General features: G+C 34.8%; 1 protein-coding gene across 1 annotated transcript; it reads right to left on the reverse strand.

Moving 5' to 3' along the window:
• Positions 1-16,409: 16,409 nt before the first annotated feature.
• Positions 16,410-20,264, reverse strand: LOC132563105 (uncharacterized). The gene is made up of 4 exons (XM_060227864.1): positions 20,176-20,264; positions 19,704-19,848; positions 18,708-18,885; positions 16,410-17,053 (listed from the first exon to the last, which is right to left on the reverse strand). Exons 1-4 carry the CDS (start codon positions 20,259-20,261, stop codon positions 16,410-16,412), a joined length of 1,053 nt encoding a protein of 350 aa, XP_060083847.1. The 5' UTR covers positions 20,262-20,264.

Genomic DNA, 20,264 nt, shown 5'->3' on the forward strand with positions numbered 1-20,264 from the left:
CAATGAATTTTATCCCAAATTCTGATGCCATCCTTATTTTTGCTTGCCTGTACTCTAACAGGATCTATGCCTGCACACTGTATAATGAAAGTGAATCAAAGACCCAGTCACGAACTACTGTCACAATTCCAGTCTTCTTGTAAATCTCTGAAAATAAAATATCAAATACATTGAGATAGCATTATGATTTGAGTGTCTAACAAATCAAGAAATGTATGAACCCTCCATCATTCCTATGTCAACAGATGTTCCAAATTCTGATTCTAGGCCTTATAACAAGAGAACCCAAGATCTAGACAGATAATGGATTGGCACACACCATTACAAGGTCTGTCTAAAATTCTCTGCCAAAATGTATAACTGGAGTGTGGTGTGGTAGGGGGGATAGATGGTGGATAATATCAAACAATACTGCAAAACTCCCAAGAACTTTACCTAAAAGACAAAAAACTGACCGATCACAAAATATGACTAACCAATAAAAGTATGATCATTCTGTGTACCTCTGACCATGTCTTGTACTGAACGTGTGTGTATACATATATTGTATACATACCTCCAGTTAACTTAACATATTGTATGTCGTATCTAAAAAAAATACAAATTTTAACCAACACTCCTTATAGTTAATTAACTCCCTGTGTGTCTTTGCGTATTTATAAATAATTTCTTACAAATGTATTTACCAGTGTATTTTTCAACATCCTCAGGTGTCACATCATCATCTTCAGTACATGTCACTATAAGCTGTTTCACATGTTTGTTTGAGAAATCTGAGAGACTTCGTGCTACGGTACCTCCACATTCAAGTAGCAATTTTGTCATAGTAACTACAAAGAATAATGTAAGTTCTTGAAAATTGCAACAATTAACATTGATACACCAATGTGTTTAAACTCTTTGTACGAAAAAAATATTTAAATTCATCCATGGACAATTCATGATAATAAAATTACCTGTATGATATCCTGAACTTTCAATTATTCATAATAATTCTGATCTATGTATATGTATCTTGTATATCTTACACAGATGATTTAATAGAGCTATTCTACTTAAATTCATACTCCAAACCATGGATGTCATTATTGTTTTTATTATTAAAGTGTTTTTTTGTTGTTTTTTTCCCCAACATACCGTATGACCTGGGGTTAAAATTTTGTTCTAAACCCAAACATCAAACCAATATGATTTATTCTAAAAACTTTTGGTGTTGGCTATACATTTAAATGGAATATTCCTGATAAAAATTAAAGTCAAGAAAAATAATCAAAGTAATTGCAAGTAAATGCATACACACCTGTGTCAATATCTTTACTTGATTTTTCATCACAGTATATTTCATATCCTGTCAGCAGTGACGAACCCGTCATGCGTGAAGCTTTTGGCCTTTGAATTTTTGTTCCAGTTGTAGAATCCCCAATTATCTTATAATCTTCCTAGTGAAAGTAAAAGCAAAACTGATTCTCTTAATAATCTAGTATGTTTTTTGTTTTATCTAAAGCATGGCACTATAGATATTTGTACACTGTAGCATATTCAATACGAATACCCATTGAGGTTTGTAACAGATTTTACAAGTCTTCTCTTCTTTCCATATCTTATCCAACATGTGTTTGATTCTAAGATAACCAACCAATTAAAGTCTTGCCAAAACTTAAACGTCAAACACAGCATTATTATTTTTTATATTACTTTAACCTTAAACAGTCATTATTTCATTATCTTTGCATATAAGATTATCTACTGGATTGATTGTAATCGTACAATAATTGTTGGATTTCATCGTCTTTTCTTGACCCAAGGATATTCAGCCTTGGCCTTCAATAAATATCATCCTCTCAACATATTTTTGTTTCCTGCCGCTTCAATATTTTATTGTGAAAGGGCAAATATAGAATAAAAACTGCAAGAATTTCCTAGGACATCTCGTTATAACAAAGTTTAATATATCTCTGGTAACAGGTGTCCTGCTTGCTTGCTGTCTTCTATCCACTTATAATCTAGAATCCAGCAATGATTAGCAATGGCAAAAAAATATTTCACTGTTCTTGTGGCAATACGTATTGGATCTGAAAGACAAATAATGTAAATATTGGTACAGTTGTATAATGTTTCTTAATAATGTTTTATGAACAAAGGACAATTTTTTCTCCAAAACAACAGAAATCAATTATTTTGAAAAAAAAATATGTACCTTTTAAAGCATTTTGCATAACTGAACTGACATTTCACACAATTCTTAACTTTCATAATCCACAGCAAGATATCTATATCAATTCAAAAGGTCCGGAGAAGAAATTATTGAGGAAATCTCACTTACTTGGCCTTTGACCTTGAGTGACCTAATGGCAGTGAACTGCACATCCACTGAAGATGGTGCCAGTATACCGCATGTTTTGTTTATACATGTATATCAGACTTTCATTTTTGGGCTACTAGAAGATCCAGCAACTTTTACTTACAAAATTGAACCCAAAAATAGCTTCAAATCAAATAAAGATTATTTGCTACAGTAATTCTTGGGAAGAATTTGAAAATGTGGAGTGGCTAACAACAGACGACAGAAAATAAAGAAGATGGCAATTTCTTACATAGCTGTCCATGTAAAATGTAGTTTTTTCAATGATGTAAGGTCATGTAAGATGAATCAATCCTGCATGGGTATGACATCACAATGACGCCATGATATGGGAAGTTGAAGTCATTTTACACCATTTTGCTGAATCTTAATTTTCAGTTCAAGATGCTAATTTACAACTATTGCTGTGTTCGTTCAAATGTGTTCATACTTTTAGTATAAACCAAAACCTGCTTATTCCAGTAGTATAGATAATTTTAAAATTGGTTCATCAAAGAAGTTGATGTTCAGCCCAAAGATTGCTGCTACCCATCTCGATAAAATAAATAGGTATGCTATGTCAGAAAATAACACCATGATATGTTTAAATTATGTAGGATAGAAATATCCCACCCTCAGGTATATAATTTATGTTCAAAAACCTCCACAAACCTCGTTTTTTTGCCTCAAATTCTGTACCCTCTGATGTGATATTTCTATCCTAGACATATACATATGATATGTTATAGATATAGTCTAACTAGCTTGAGCCTTCAGTTAAGGTGAACTTGAAATGCATACAACATAAATATTTACATATATATATATATATATATATATGTATTAAGCAGTAACAAAAACTTGACAATGAGTACCTGTGTGCACAACAACATGTGTTACACATGGACTGAATTCTCTGTAATATTGCACGTCATTCTCTGATGCTACCATCCAGGTTTCCTTCTGTCAGAAAAACAAATTGTTTATTATATTTTAAAAACTAAAACTGTATTTTCCTACTTTAATTAGAAGAATGCTATGTAATAAAAGAATAAATATTGAAATTCAATATTCCAGACTTTAAGTGGATAAAAATTCTGTGAAACTACAAGTGGACTTATATGTTGAGATCCAACATATCTGTCTAGAAACCAGAAATGGTTTCATTTTCATTTAAGAAACTGGCATATTTTGTTTGAAACGTGTCTCTCTATTAATTGTTCATAGAATCAAAGGAATACCATTATTGATGCTTTATCTATCTTTTGATATATCTAGTTTATATTAAAGATCATAATAGAACTGATAAAACAAATTCATCAGAAAATAGAATCATTTCACCTTCCCATTTCAGCTATCTACTTGTTTGAATCTAATATTATTAAATGTTTACCAATTGATCAGGAGTAAGTCCAGAACATAGTATGCCTGCAAGAAACTGACAGCAGCACTTCCGACACAAACAGTTTCTGTACAGTCCTCCTGTGTGATGGTAACTTCACTGCCTTAGGTTTCGGAAGGTTATTTTCTGAAGACACACATGGGGACTCGGATGATGCAACCATTTCTGTACATGGGTCCTCCTGTGTGATGGTAACTTCTGTTGTAACTGGTGCCTCAGGTTTCGGAAGGTTATTTTCTGAAGACACACATGGGGACTCGGATGATGCAACCATTTCTGTACATGGGTCCTCCTGTGTGATGGTAACTTCTGTTGTAACTGGTGCCTCAGGTTTCGGAAGGTTATTTTCTGAAGACACACATGGGGACTCGGATGATGCAACCATTTCTGTACATGGGTCCTCCTGTGTGATGGTAACTTCTGTTGTAACTGGTGCCTCAGGTTTCGGAAGGTTATTTTCTGAAGACACACATGGGGACTCGGATGATGCAACCATTTCTGTACATGGGTCCTCCTGTGTGATGGTAACTTCTGTTGTAACTGGTGCCTCAGGTTTCGGAAGGTTATTTTCTGAAGACACACATGGGGACTCGGATGATGCAACCATTTCTGTACATGGGTCCTCCTGTGTGATGGTAACATGTTGTAACTGGTGCTGTTGTAACTCAGGTTTCGGAAGGTTATTTTCTGAAGACACACATGGGGACTCGGATGATGCAACCATTTCTGTACATGGGTCCTCCTGTGTGATGGTAACTTCTGTTGTAACTGGTGCCTCAGGTTTCATCAGGTCATTTGCTGTAAGTAGTTCCACTGAATTAGATAATTTATTATCAAATACATAAATGTATATATTTGCTTCAAATAATACAGGAAATAATGATTAGGTCATGACACTATTACACTTACTGCTCTGTATGATCCTTCCGAGGTCATCTTTGAATTTTTTTCTCATGGTTCTAGAAAGCTTTGCTGTAAAAGAAAAAAACTAGACTGAGGTCTACATATTTAAGTAAATGGAAGCAGACATACTTTCAATAAAATACCAGCTTTTACCACAGGAAATGTAACACTTTACAAGTCATACCCTGTTTCATTAAAAAAAAAAGGTTTTCTTAATTCAGTTTTAATGCAAAGCAACTCCATCCATTTTAGACAGCTTTTTCTTTTTTCACTTCTTCAAATAGTTTAAAATCAATTACATGTAATATGCATTATAAAATGTACTTTTCAATATATGAATTACGAAAAATAAAATCAGAAACAAAGTTAATGATCTGAAATGAAATATGGCTTAGTTATCTCAAAGTGTTTAAGTGTACTATGAACAAAAATCGATGTGAATAAACCATTACCACATAACTGGCCAATTCTAACATGTAATGTGGCTATGTCATATTGATACTGCATAAAACATGTGTAATAACACTATTGTGATGTCATAAAAATACGACGTCACAAAATTGTCTCAGTTGTGGAAATTGTTTCCGTCGTAGTAGAAAGCCTTTCTTATAGGGAAAAAAATTCAAGTTTTGGCATATTTCTCATGGAAAGTTATGTGATAAATAGAACTTTACACTTGTGTCAATGTAATATAGAAATTTGTTAAACTATTTAAACAAATTTCATATTACACTGACACTCATGTAAGATTCTTTATTTATTCTATATGATCCAAACTCAAAGAGGTTGAAAACAGCATGAAAATAGACTGATTCATTTAGATAGCATCTGCTTGTGTGTCCAAACACCTGTATACAGCACATTACCTCCTCATAAAGGATGCATTTCATCATTAAATTTGTAAAAAGTAATTTCTTTATATGTATATATGTAGCACTTTAAAGATTACCTAACAGAATTTATGACATAACTAACTGAATACTCCTGCATATTGAACACACTATCAAATGATTATCTTCAAGTATAATTCTATAGGGCAGTTTTGACAGCATTGAATTTATGTCACAAATGTGGGCTACCAATATCAAGACAATCGTCCCGAGTAAAGGGTGTGTTTTTTTCAAATAAATCACAATATCTGGGAATTGAAGTTAACTATGATGGTTGCACTTTCTTTTTATTGTATAATATTAAGTATTTTCATACTTAATATAGCAAAACGTTCAGGGTACACTATAACTCTACAAACATCTAAACTTTAAAACTTTAACGAACTTTGGGTAACTGAACAAAAGTGAAATAACCACCCATAAGTAAAAAGGAAATGAAATAAAGAGACTCGCACCAATACAGTTATTAACGGTTCTACTAACTCAGTGTTATAAAGGGAATAAAACAAAGATTTTAATGTAGATAATGAAAAGTTTTGTACATTAAATTTGAGAATTCTTCGAAGATTAAATATATTAAGAATATGTTGACTGTATAACCCTGATGACATTGCTGGACAAGATGAAACACCTATCTATACATTACTCCAATTTGGAATTCAAATGTCAACCTCTTTAAAGTAAAAGTTATATTTTGAATGTATACAAGACTGGAGATAATGTACCAAGAGCCACTTTATCTCAATTCTTAAGTTATAATTTCAAAGTTACATCAAAATGATATATTTGTATGTGTAATTTATTCAACATTGTCATTAAATGCTGAAAAAATTCAGAAATTTCAATAAATCACAGTCCCAACAAACATAATATAATGGCTATTGGCCATACTGGATGTAAACTGTGTTGTACTACCAAAAATTTACAATATTTGGTCAGGATATGAGCTTTACAAAACATATTTCATAGGATTACTGCATGAGAATGCAACAATAAAGACTCCTCCCCACTTCTTGCTGTCTAAATATTTCTTTTGAGATGAATTTAAAAATTCAATTTGAATAAATTCCTGAACTGTGAAGAATATCTTGCTCCCTACATATTACATCTGAACTATTATTCACAAGAGGCATAAATTTAAAGCAATCACTGCTTCTCAGAGACCATTTTTGTTCAAATACTGAAATATTGGTAATGCATAATGATAAAAGAACTTGAAATTGTTAACATCAAAATAAACTCCCTGAATTGTTCACATTACCTATGGATTTATTGATCTGTGAATTATCTTCACATGCACCTTTCCGTTCACACCAATTATTTTGTGTTAATGGGATAATGAAAGAAGATACAACATTTTTCATACTATTTAAATGTTACATGAATGTTAACAGGAATAGCATAGACATTATTACTTTCCTCACATTCTACATCGATGTGTCCCAAGGCATATTGCATATTTCCACATAATCTATAGGTATATTTCACTTCTAATCATTTGACCGATAGCTGATATGATTTTATTTTTACCGAAGTTGGTTGTCTGTTTCCGACTATTAGACATTCCGTTTTACCTATTCTGATATACTTATATTTGGTTCTCTCCTTCTTGGTTAGGAGACCAATCTTTATTCGGAAATAATTGAGGAGACATAATAACATCATACTTCTACACCCAACAAACATTCACACTAATGAATACCAAGTTACGTTTTTATTTGATGCTCAAAACAACCATTCAGCCTTAAGGTATACTACCTACCTGACATCATCTTCTTCTCCAAAGAAAGTTCCATTTCCTTGCTCATCCACAAAGCCCGGCCACCATACCCCTTTTTCTAGTTTAATCCTAATGTATTGTGACAAAGTGCTATATGCAGAACCATCTATAAAAACACAAACAGTATCATGTTTTAGGTAAAGTTTCCAATTATAATTGCTGTGCAAGTTTTCACTTTTGTTGGCAAAAAATGAAAAAAAAAAGTGGGTTTACAAAATCATGAAACATTTCTCTGTATACCACAGATATCACATATATGACATATTTGTGAAATCTCATTACATAAGATACATATACAGACCAAATCTGATTGGTATCTCTCCATTGGAACAGGAGAAGAAAGATTTTTAATGTTTTACCTCAATTTCCCCTATTGCCACCCCCCATCCCCAAGGGGGCCACACCCATCATTTATACAAAATTGAATCCATCTTTGCCCAAGGATTTTCCAGACCAAATTTAGTAAAATCTACTGGGCCGCTCAGGACTAAAAGCGTTTTAAAAGAAAAGTTGACTTTGGTTCGATCCCAGGCAGAAGCATACACATGAAAGTATCTCTGCTACAATTATACTATCTCTATTCAGTCTACATGAAAACTGTTGCATACTGGCCATCAATAGCATTTGTAACTTATGGGAACAGTTGTATTGAAGGATATAAAACTTAACTGGTCTATCATTAATTTTCACATCATTAACTACAATTTTACTGACCTAACTGGAGCTACATTTGTAGTAATGAACTTGCATACAAGATAATATATATATAATTTATTCAATTTACATCAATTAAGTTATTTCAACTTATTATACATTAATTGCTCTTGTTTGTCAGGGTATTGTTAGTGTGCAGGTGTCTAATTCTTATCTTGTGAGGAAACTTGAGTGCCAATGGAGATCTAGAGAAAATCTGTGGTGTGGCAAGCGACCCATACCGTCCGGCCAGTGAATCGGAATTCAGTGTCTTTGTGAAAGGCAGGTGCGCTATCCACTGCACCACCCTGTGTACTTTGTTGAAAGTATAATTATATGTATATGACAGCAAGATACCAGTTTTTATCTGCTTCCTTTTTGAGGTTGTTCCTTCCTGTTCTCCTCTTCTCTTTCTCCCCATACTGTAGGCCTAGTGAGTGTCGGCACTGTAATTTAACCAGAAAAAACTTTGTGTAACAGACAATCAGTGCACATACATGTAAACAAAAAGAATAGGCCCAGTTCATATTTGTTTACCATAAACATATACTTGCAAACTTTTTCGATTTCTAACTCGATCCCTGATAGTATTTGTCAAAAATGCATCAATCACTTAGTGTAAAAGGGGAGGTTATAGGTGGTCTTACAAGCTCAGTCTATGGAGAACTTCTCTTATAGTCTTATTGGTAGGATGTTCACCATGAGAGCGAAAGGTCGCTAGTTCGAGCCCCAGCACGGGCAGACATTTTTCATTACTCCCTTCTGTACACATTTTTTTTACATAGGTCCATGTCTTTTATTTGTTTAATATTGGGAGCTCTGCCCCCAACCCCCTGTCTTTTATTTGTTTCCCAGAATTACTGTAGAGTCCTTAATAGCATACTTAATTAAAATGATACTTATCTTAAATTTAGCAGAAAAATGTAAATTAACTGCCTTCCGAGTACCTACGTAACAGATTCTGCCCCTCCCTCCTACTACACATAAAATAAAGAGAAAAACACACAATGCAAGGCAAAAATTTCAAATGTTCCTCTTCAGTCCAGAAATACATGTATACTTGTAAAGATACGGCGGAATTGTTGAAGCAACTAACGTTACGCATCATTGACAATATTTACAACCATACAACTTAAATCCTTATCGACACTAAAGGTTGATACTTTTAGCAGTGTTTTTACCGAAAACACAAACAACAGATATTCTTTGCTGTTTTCTGAGAAATCAGTATGAAAATCTAACCCATGAAATGTGCAATAACATATGCACTGATCAAAACTTCGGTACTGTTTCATACAAATGTACCCAACAGCTTTTCGTTGATCCGTCATGTTTGAACAAAAGGCGGATACTACTATTACGGTTTCGCCCGAAATTCAGTTTGCCCAGGGGAAGTTGTTTCGCCTCTATTGAACATTAGGCCTATAACAAAAAATAACGTTAAGGCAAAACAGGACTAACAAAACCATCATAGAATTTGAGTTGGGGGATAGGAATCACTTGGTGCGAAATGACTTTGGGCGAACGAGATTATGGCGAAAGGTCCTGCTTGTTTTTCAATCACCTGTAACAGTAACATTAGGACTACCTCGCTAAGCGTGTGTTATGAACTAAGTTAGAACATAACTGAAAGCTACCTATATCTTTGGATTTTAAAATTAGCTATTCATTCATTCAATTATTTAATATACTCTAACTCACCTGAATATTCAAAGCCCACTTGTTCAGGCCCTGTTACCTCGGCAAGCCGGTATTCTGTTTCTGTGGGTGTGTAGATGTTGACCAATGAAATAGAGTGTGACGTAATTACGAAGAACCAATAGAAATACTTCTTTTAGAACGCATGTGTGGTGTGTGCGAAAGAAAAATCTAAGCTCTGTAGCTCACCACATCTGAATGCACACCCTTCATAACGTTACACCGCTGTTGTGAGGTACCTCTGAAACTTTGTGGGTGAAATTTAAAGTAACCATGGACGCATTTCCCGAGGTATCGGGAAAAGTACCTCGGTAGTTTTTGGTACCTCGGTACGTGGATGTGTAACACTATATCCTACCTCGGTATGTAACAAAAACGAACACACACACACACACGCACAAGGTTATATACATTATTTTATGTCTATGGTTTCTATAGAGTATCACAGGGTTCTATACATTATTTTAAGTCTATGGTTTCTATGGAGTTTACCGGGTTGTATACATTATTTTAAGTCTATGGTTTCTATGGAGTTTCCCGGGTTGTATACATTATTTTAAGTCTATGGTTTCTATGGAGTTTCCCGGGTTCTATACATTATTTTAAGTCTATGGTTTCTATGGAGTTTCCCGGGTTGTATACATTATTTTAAGTGTATGATTTCAGTATGGATTTTCCCAGGGCTCTTCGATTTTTATGCCTATGTTTTCTATGGAGTTTTTAAAGGTTCTATACATTATTTTATGTCTATGGTTTCTATGGAGTTTCCCGGGTTGTATACATTATTTTAAGTCTATGGTTTCTATGGAGTTTCCCGGGTTGTATACATTATTTTAAGTCTATGGTTTCTATGGAGTTTCCCGGGTTCTATACATTTTTTTAAGTGTATGATTTCAGTATGGATTTTCCCAGGGCTCTTCGATTTTTATGCCTATGTTTTCTATGGAGTTTTTAAAGGTTGTATACATTATTTTATGTCTATGGTTTCTATAGAGTATCACAGGGTTCTATACATTATTTTATGTCTATGGTTTCTATGGAGTTTCCCGGGTTCTATACATTATTTTATGTCTATGGTTTCTATGGAGTTTCTCGGGTTCTATACATTATTTTATGTCTATGGTTTCTATGGAGTATCACAGGGTTCTATACATTATTTTATGTCTATTGTTTCTATGGAGTTTCCCGGGTTCTATACATTATCTTATGTCTATGGTTTCTATGGAGTTTCCCGGGTTCTATACATTATTTTTGTCTATTGTTTCTATGGAGTTTCCCGGGTTCTATACATTATCTTATGTCTATGGATTCTATGGAGTTTCCCGGGTTCTATACATTATTTTATGTCTATGGTTTCTATGGAGTTTCTCGGGTTCTATAACTGGTCCATTGGTGTTCTTAATTTACATCATCGATATTGCATCAGATTTGTTGTTGATACATCACTAATGGGCACGTAATGAGCAAAGTACTCTTAATCAGGACCTAAAAGTATAAATTCATTGTAATTCAGCAAAATAAGAGTTGTGAATTTTAACCTTAATAAAACAGAAGTTATACTTTATATCAAAATCAAACGATTCAAAAAGGGCTCTTGAATTGAATTTTTCCGTGTGATTTTGAATTTTTGCAATTATGATAGACTCTTATACGTTACATGCTTTGCTGAATGCAAATAGAATGACCACATTAAAACTACTGACTGTACTTTAATATCACACAGATGTAAAAAGATTGATATCATCTTTCACCACCATGGAGATATGATCTCAACCCGAGGCGAAAGATTATTAAGTTAGCAAACACGAGGCTTGCAGTGTCTACAAATTAATCATCTTCTACCGAGCTCTATCTCTTCGACAAGGGGATGAATGGTCGCATTTTTTTCTCTTATCATGCTGGCTTTATAAGGTTGACAAATACATGGTTTTGTTGTCTAAGTGCTTCGCATCATTGACGTAATTGAATTGTTGACGTGACGTCAGCGAATTTTTATCATGACGTCATATCAATGTCCTGACAGGGGAATCCCCTCCTAAACTCTAGATGAACAAAGGATCTACATATCCAGGGTAAGACAACCTGGCGTTTTGAAAAAAAATATAAAGCATTTCTCTTCAGTGGTAGGATATGCTAGTGAAATACGGGGTGTGTGTAGCTGTACTTGGTACAAAGTTGTTACAACACAATGTATTCACGGAATGAGCAAGAGAAAATAACTAGTTTATTTAGTGAAAAAAGGTTAAACCCGTGGCTTTTTTTCCCTTTGTCACCTCCCACAGTTGTTGAGAGTATTCTATATCCGATAAGAAACCTGAATAATTTTGTAATTCCGAACTTCAGACTAACTCACACTAACTCTTCATTTTCACTCTCTTCATTTTGACTATGCATTGAAATTACATGATATCTAAACCTTCATCGCCTTTAAAAACTTTGCAGAAGTTTTTAAACTTCAAATCCGAGCCAAAAAAAGCAGTTTACGTTTTCGTTGTTCGATGACAGGAACTTAGTTACTATTCACAAGGAGTGACATCGTCAAAGTATTTCTTTGAAATATTGAAGAAGTTCGATCTGATCGAAAACGCCATTTGCTCCTCCGGAAATCGCTCCATGCGAAAACGCCTTTCACCTGTTTCATTGATTGATAATTAACAGAAGAGAAACTTGTTCTTCCTTAATGTTGAGAATGCAGATTTTTAATGGAAATGAAAATTTGTAGACGGAAATGAGAAAAATCAAAACCTTTGTATATACATGTATATATAATTTCATGACTTTTATGGTTTGTCAAACGCTTGAACATTTATATTATTTTGGAAAAACATGTTACAGTTATGACTTTTGTTCAATTTTTAGTTGGAAATTAAGAAATAGAATTGTAAAATATGTTTAAAACAATACTGTCGAGTCTGTACACGTATACAATTTAAAATCGGTCTTGTCAAATGATATGATGAAATACTATATCATATATTTTCGTGGGGTTCATTTTTCGAGGTTTTCTTAAAATATGAATCTTCGTTAGCATTTGAATGGCCCTTGGATGAACCTTACTTACAAAATTCGACAGTTCTAAAATCTATCTGGTTATCATTCCGTTGACATAAGAATTTTTGGATTAAGAGTAATCAGAAATCCAACGAAAATAAAAAAAAAAATCACGAAAATTAACGATTTAGCAGTAACTCAATAGTAACCCTTGTAAACAGTAAAAAGATATACGAATGTCTTCCTAACACTTGTATCTGAAGGTTTGCTTAGCCATAAGCAGTGATCTGCTCCGATTTATGGTCATGAAATCGGTACAAACAGACAGACATTATTACATACATAAACATGTTCTTCTACTTGCCCGCTGTCCTGTACCATCTCCCAGGGCCAAAATAAAACAAAATAGCGCTGTGTCAATTTTTAAAAACATCAGTTTGTATTAATTAATTGAATGTCCTGTTGTTTTCAAAGGGATGAGATGGAAATACAAACTCTAAATGAATATCGTGTTGTTTTGTGATTTTGTCGCTGCAGAGTAATTACTGAAGTACACCGGTGATCAAAGCAATTTTAATTACTACGCGCGCGCTATGTCCGGTTCCTAGTCTCATAACCCGGAGCAAAATATACAGAGATTACATAACGACAATGCAGCAAAAATGCAAATATTTTGGAAAACCTGAGTAAAATATTTGTATGTAAAACACAGAACTACATTGTTTACGATTTCTTAGATGAAAAAAGGTAGAAAACTCCAGATTTGTATCAAAGGTAGTAATTAAACCTACAAGCTCTCTTTCAAGCTCAAACATGTTAGCTTTCCATACTAACACTTGAAATAGCCGAATATTATCATTTTGTGTTTCTCTTATATCCTAATATTTTTCTCGTGAATGTAAAGCAACTAAATGAACAAGTTTGTGATCTACCTTTGGAATTATTTCGTGACTTCTTATTCTAGTGTTAGACGTTGCAACTATTATTACCCTAGTCGATTTTAAGACATTTGACCCCTGCGAGGTGGATCAAGGTCACTCCTTTGAACATGCCTGTTCTCTGTTATACAACGTTTGCAAGTCGTAACCTAATCGTAGGTGACAGTCTCCTGTTCATTGATAAACTGACCACAACATCGGATAAATTTGACCCCTTGGCATTGGAAGCGGCCAAGGCCATTATCTTAAACACATTTGAAATCCCACTATCCCATGGTGTTACAGACTAAAAGTGTATATTGTCGTTGCTGTTAAAGGTAGACAAGTACAAAGAGTATAATAGAGTATACGAGGTGTAAATAGTTGTGAACTGATATCATAATAATCTTATATCGACATTTGAGTATAAGTTGGGTAATAATGACCGACTCCCAATGTAAAAAAAAAATCTTTCTTCTTTTTTTCGTTATTTTCGTTTTTACTTATTTTAGTACTCTACGTATCATACGTTTAATGGTCAGCGTCTTAAAGTATCAGCTTTATTTTGACGAGGTGAAAAGAAACAAGTGCCTTTCTGTCCTAAGTCAAAATGCAGCTTATATCTTAAGACATTGGTCATATATTCAAGTATATTCTTGTGCAATAATGTTTGAAAATCAGACCATCAAATTTTCAACAGTGTTGTGTTCAACCTCACGTTTACGTTACGCATAATTTTGCCTGATGACGTACGCCATAATAATTGCTCCATGCAGAAAAGTAGTTCCACACTTCAACGGATATGACGGCGATTTTATGAATTTTCGTAAATAAACTTGTTCATTACTACGTATAAAATCACTTATTTCAATAGTTGTTTATACCGTTAAACGTAATTTTAAAGTAAATTAAGAAAGTAACTATGTCAAATTCACGAACGTGCTTTAGTTTTCCGTCACTGCCAAAATGTATGTGGTAGGTATATTTCGACAATGGCAGTGCAGTTGCAGGATAAATTGAGAATACTTGGTCAGTGTCTGAAAATAGGAAGACAAAAGTAGCGAGTCTCTGGCGAGCCGTTTTTTTTTATCCCGAGCCAAAATGAAGCATGATTAAAAATCAGACTATCAAAACATTCATAGTTTTGTTGTTAAGTCTTTTTGCCGGATTTGTCGGGAAAAGACATAAGCGTCTTTCTGTCCCCAGCCAAAATGCAGTTAATATCTTAAGACATCAGCCATATATTCTAGTTATCCTGCAATATCAATTAAAAACCAGACCATCAAATCTTGAACAGGTTGGTTGTTCTATCTGTGTTTACCGGAGGCGACGTTACGCCGAATTTTGCCCGATCACGTACACCAAAACAATTAATCCTCGTGGTAATACAGCTCCAAACTTCAATGGATATGACAGGATTTTTATGAATTTTTGTAATTAAACATGTTCATTATAACATATGAGATCGTCTAATTAAACAGTTGTTATATTGATACACTAATATCTAATTAAATTCAGAAAGAAATTCTGTCTTCTTACCGCACGAGCTAAACTTCTAATTCGGATCATTGTCTATTCCGGCCTTACTTTTGTTAGACTTTTCTCACTTATAGTTGTTACAAACCAGCCAGCATTTTGATCAAGTTTGGACAGGTTATACTTATATCTATAGTTATATATCTTATTATTTTAGTTTCGGAGAGCAATGCCAACAGTTATATGTTTTGTATTTTTCTTAATGTGACCTGTACTTTTGTTTGCCAAATTGTGTATATTGTAATTGTTTTGGGAGAGGGCGTCGATAATGTTGATATAACTTGTGCCCAATCCCTTTGTTATTCTGTGGCAATGAAATATGTTTAAATCAAATCAAAGCTAAAATACAGCTGTTTTCCGTCACTGCCGAAACAGCAAAATATTTGTGGTAGGTGTATTCCGACAATGGCAGTGCCAGTTACAGGACAAATGTATATATTCACTCTCCGTTTCTGATATCATAACATCTATCAAACACACCTTGTTAATATTGGACACAAGTTACACATGGAATTTAAAAATCTTCGATTTTAAATGTGAACAGTATTTATTGCACAAAGTTTACATGGACATGTGTACATTGTATATTCCAAAATTAATATTCATTAATCCGTAACGTTCAGTTTCCGGATTTGATTTCCCGCAGCACCAAAATACTATACAGGTTGTAATTTCCGTGGGTTTCTATTATTCCTTATTCGTAAATCTAAAATACCATGAGAATACATGATTAAAGAAAAAGTTAGTGCGTTACATGATTTCTGTGAAAATAATCCTGTTTGGTTTTGGGAAAACCACGAAAAAATATCCAGTATGCAGTGTACATTCGCAATACATGTGTAACGATTTTGTACCTCACACAAGAGAACACACACATGTTCGCGGCTCTAAGGAACTATCTCTTTCACAAATCCGAAAGGTTTATAATCCAAATTATACGGTATACAGTGATAATACGATCCAATAGAATATCACAGCTGACGCATGCGCACACAGCACACAGACGGTACGAGCATTACTAGGAAAACATTTGTCATTAATCCTCAACGTATACAGTTTCAAGACTAAATTCCTGTATAAAGACCCTCCAATCTTAATCTGTGCGTGGCACATGCGCAGACAGTATCCGATATGACGATTCTTCGTCGGAACCAAGACATCCCTTATAACGATGTCTTATTCTAACATAACCGATGACGCATGCATAGACAGAAGATTCAAATGTATCATTTTCCGACAGTGAGGAGACACACACAAACTAGGACACTTCTGAGGCAGATTGAGAAATCTGGAAATCTTTGGGGATTTCCAATGCAACAAAGGTTTCTTCCTGTTCTTCATCACTTTTATCACCGGTCACTTCCTGGTCAACGCCGCTGACCAAATCAGAATGATCCGCAAGTAAATCTTCGCGTTCATGTCGTTCTTCCGACGACACGCTAATTGTCTGAACAGTTCCGGATGCACTATCTACAATATTTGGGTGTGGTCGATGTGTCAATGAAGAGTCTGAAGGATCCAGATTATCTATGTACTTTGTGACGTAAGAGGGACATCCACGTGGATCATGTGCACTCTGGTCAACTGGGGGATTCCAAAACTCCACTTGAGTCTTTGAAAGCGGTTTTGTTTTATTCAATCTTATTTCTTCCAATAACCATTCAGTTAACTCATTATCGAAATAATTTTCGAACAGTTTCAAATATTTGTCTTTAGAACGTACAAGTCTCATTTTGGCTATAGTGTTTGGATGAAGAAAGACTTTAATGGCTTTCCAGACGCCTTGGAACACCGGACTATGGTTTAGACAGATGACGAGTCCGAGGCGTTCCGGGTAGTAGTTAGACATGACCTGTGTGACCCCGTAGCCCAACTTTGGGTTACACGCTGTCAGAGTCATACCTGGAGTATAAAGAAATGAATTGAATGTATATGTATGTCATGAAGTGAAATTTAAAAAACGAAAACAAAAATTGATACAGTGGCCTTAACAAAGTCGAAATAGTGGATCGCGTCCAGATGTCTATTCGCCCACCGCACACCCCTTTTGAAAAGGATATTGGGTCAATAATGTGCTTCGTCAAAGAGCTATCAAATTTGTTCAAACTAACAGCCTTGACCAAATACAACGTCACAGTAGTCACGTTTAAGTCCGTTATTTTCCAACACGCTGATTGGTCAAACTACCTATCAAAGGTCTAAATCTATACATCTGACAGAACCCGTTCACGGAAGCTTGATATAGCCATTTCATAACTCCGCCAAGAGACTCACAGGTAAATATTACAATCTAGTAACTTGTGCTGCAACTTTTGAAAACACTTAACCTGTTTTCAGATTAACCTCCAGTCTCGGGTTAATAAGTGGGCGTATTCACCTGAAAGTGAATGTATTATAATCTATATCAGCTGTTACAAATTTATGAATCGCTGATAAGTATAAAAACACTACAATAAACATTAAAAAGTATGGAGTCCGATCCATGCCTCCCGAAACAGTATACATGTATTCCTTTACTGTTCAAGTGTTGTATCGCATATGAAATCACATCACAGGAGAAATATCTATAATTTAGCTGTGACAGCCCTTGTCACGGGTTTAGTATGAATAAACTGCCAACACTTAAGTTTCACGCTATTACAACAGCTGTTTGTCATTGGAAAGACAATGTACGTGCATTGATTGTTATACAGACCTACGTATGAATTAATAAGATATTGATTTTATCTTATATGCATTATATACATTTCATAAATAAAGATACACTTATAACAGCAGATCCGGGGAGAATGTTTTGATATCAGCATATCTCAATCTCACGCCCCTCCAGCCAACCTACACACATCAGAAGTCAGCAAACGCCTTAGATTCATCATGGACCCCGTCATGGTAGTTTGTTGTTAGACAATTGACTGTCTTTGAGACTTGTAGATCGACATCAAGTACATGAATGAATGTGAATATTTAAAAATAAAAAAAAAAGCATTTTCTAAGCTGTTCAATGTGTTTCACATCTTCCTGATAATCTTCTTCTTATAAGTCAAAGATCTAGCTACATTTTACCACACGTGACAAGAACCCTTCGTTTGTAAAGCACGTATTGTTTGTAGAAGATACTAAAGGTCAGATTTAAATAGTCAGATAGGATTAAGTGTTATTCACTGTGCTGAAAACAGCATAAAAACCATTTATCTAGTTCTACATTAATTCAGATTTATCTACTTATTCCAAATCCCTGGGGTTATGTTTCATAAAACATAAGAAACACCTGAGTATTCTGGTTTGCATTCGAATAAGATAACTTGTTTATTGTTTCACGTAATCATAGTAATCATAGTCATAGTAATGGCCATCACCCATACATTCTAGTTGGTGCCCGAAATCTTAAACTCAAGGTTTTAACTGCGGCGCCCGAGAATCAAAGAAGGGAACTAACTTTCGGTAATTTCGATTGACTTAATACTTGTGTGTTCCTAAAACGGACGACAACTCTTGGTAGAAACCGTACTTTTTATTTCCCGGAAGTGAACCCTTCACGCTGACCTTCGGATCGTACCTGAGCAGTCGATTATCCATACCCATGTACTGGTACCTAGCTGCATGGTCCTTTTGGCATTCTCTATGAGGTAGGTACAGTGAGTTACCGAGTCTTCAACAGTATTCTTGTGTGTGGACGCCTGGGCGAAACTTGAGTAGATGACGGGCCGACCACTCTCGTCAAATCCAACTTGTCTCTGAATTAAAACAGACAAAATTGAGACTATTAATTTGACAATTTTGAACTTGTTTTGACAACGTAATATCTTATAGTGTATCGTTTACATTTTTGTACTGTCTCATGTGTTTTTAAGTCTCAGTTTTTATGTTTGTCCCAATTTGATATTTTATCCGTCTCCATTTATTTCTTTTGCACCTTGACCAATGTCAGCTTTCACCTCTGTCCCAGGTTGTATGATTTTGACTTTGAACCAAATGGTTTCTCACGTTTTTTTATATAGAGGACTGGAAAAACTATTATGGCCATTTTCATTGGTTCCATCATTAAAGTTCAATAATACCTTTTCACGCGTGTTTAATTATCCAAAGTGAGGTCAACGCCGACATGTGTAATTGAAACAATATACATTGTACCTTTGACACTTCATGCCCTCTCAACTTCTTAAAGACAGAATAACTGTTTTTAAAAGCTTCCTTTCCAAACTTATGCTGGCATATATGCGACTTTAGTAAGACTTTGGTCCTGATTTATTGATCTTATACACTGCCTTTCTACAATTGTCATTTTAAGTACGGTCTTCGTGTAGTAATTGTTGTTAGCTAACTCAATGAACACCATACTGGAGGCCAGTCACAGGCCATCCAGAATCAACCATAGGCATCGATCGGTCTACTTCTCAGCTACATGTGAGTCAAAAATTGCCATGGACAGACAGTCAAACCATTCACATTGAACAATTCAAAAAAAAAAGTGGATGACGTAACATTGACTTAAGATCGACCCGTAAAACCTGTAAAACAAACCAGAGATGATGTCACTGTCTGATGGACGTACCATTGAATGATGCCCCGGTCGCTCGTGGCACCAGTGACAGTCTATATGGAGTGGTTTCGTGTTTCTTCTGTGTTCCACTGTTGATTTCAAAAGTGTTTCCGCGTTGTCTAAATTCCATTCACGAGCCTTTAAAAACCTGACTAACCTGATCAAAAACATATATATGTGAATATAACATTCGTCTTTTAATCTTTAAAGGGATCGCACAGTACACATGGAAATTATTGACTTATATAGATAGATAAAGGTGTACACGACTATACCTAATAAAAAAAAGTTCCGAACTCCATGCTTCCGTTACATATGTGACTCTTATGTCTTATCTCAGAACTACATGTGAGATTATTATTCAGGTACCGTCTTGCTACCTTTGCCTGGACTGTACATTGAACTCATTTTCTTTACATGTTTACATATATAGTGTTACACTAAATGTATGCAATGTAAATATAGATATATAATATATACATACGTCTGGTCACTGTTGAAGAAGTCCGGCTCGTCCTCTAAAGGTGGTACGTCCATCATCCGTAACCGAAGCTCATCCACCTTCTCCATTCT

Source organism: Ylistrum balloti, unplaced genomic scaffold (genome assembly GCF_031769215.1).
Source record: "Ylistrum balloti isolate Yb309-2 unplaced genomic scaffold, AGI_CSIRO_Ybal_v1 Utg371582, whole genome shotgun sequence".
In the NCBI taxonomy this organism is placed as follows: Eukaryota; Metazoa; Mollusca; class Bivalvia; order Pectinida; family Pectinidae; genus Ylistrum; species Ylistrum balloti.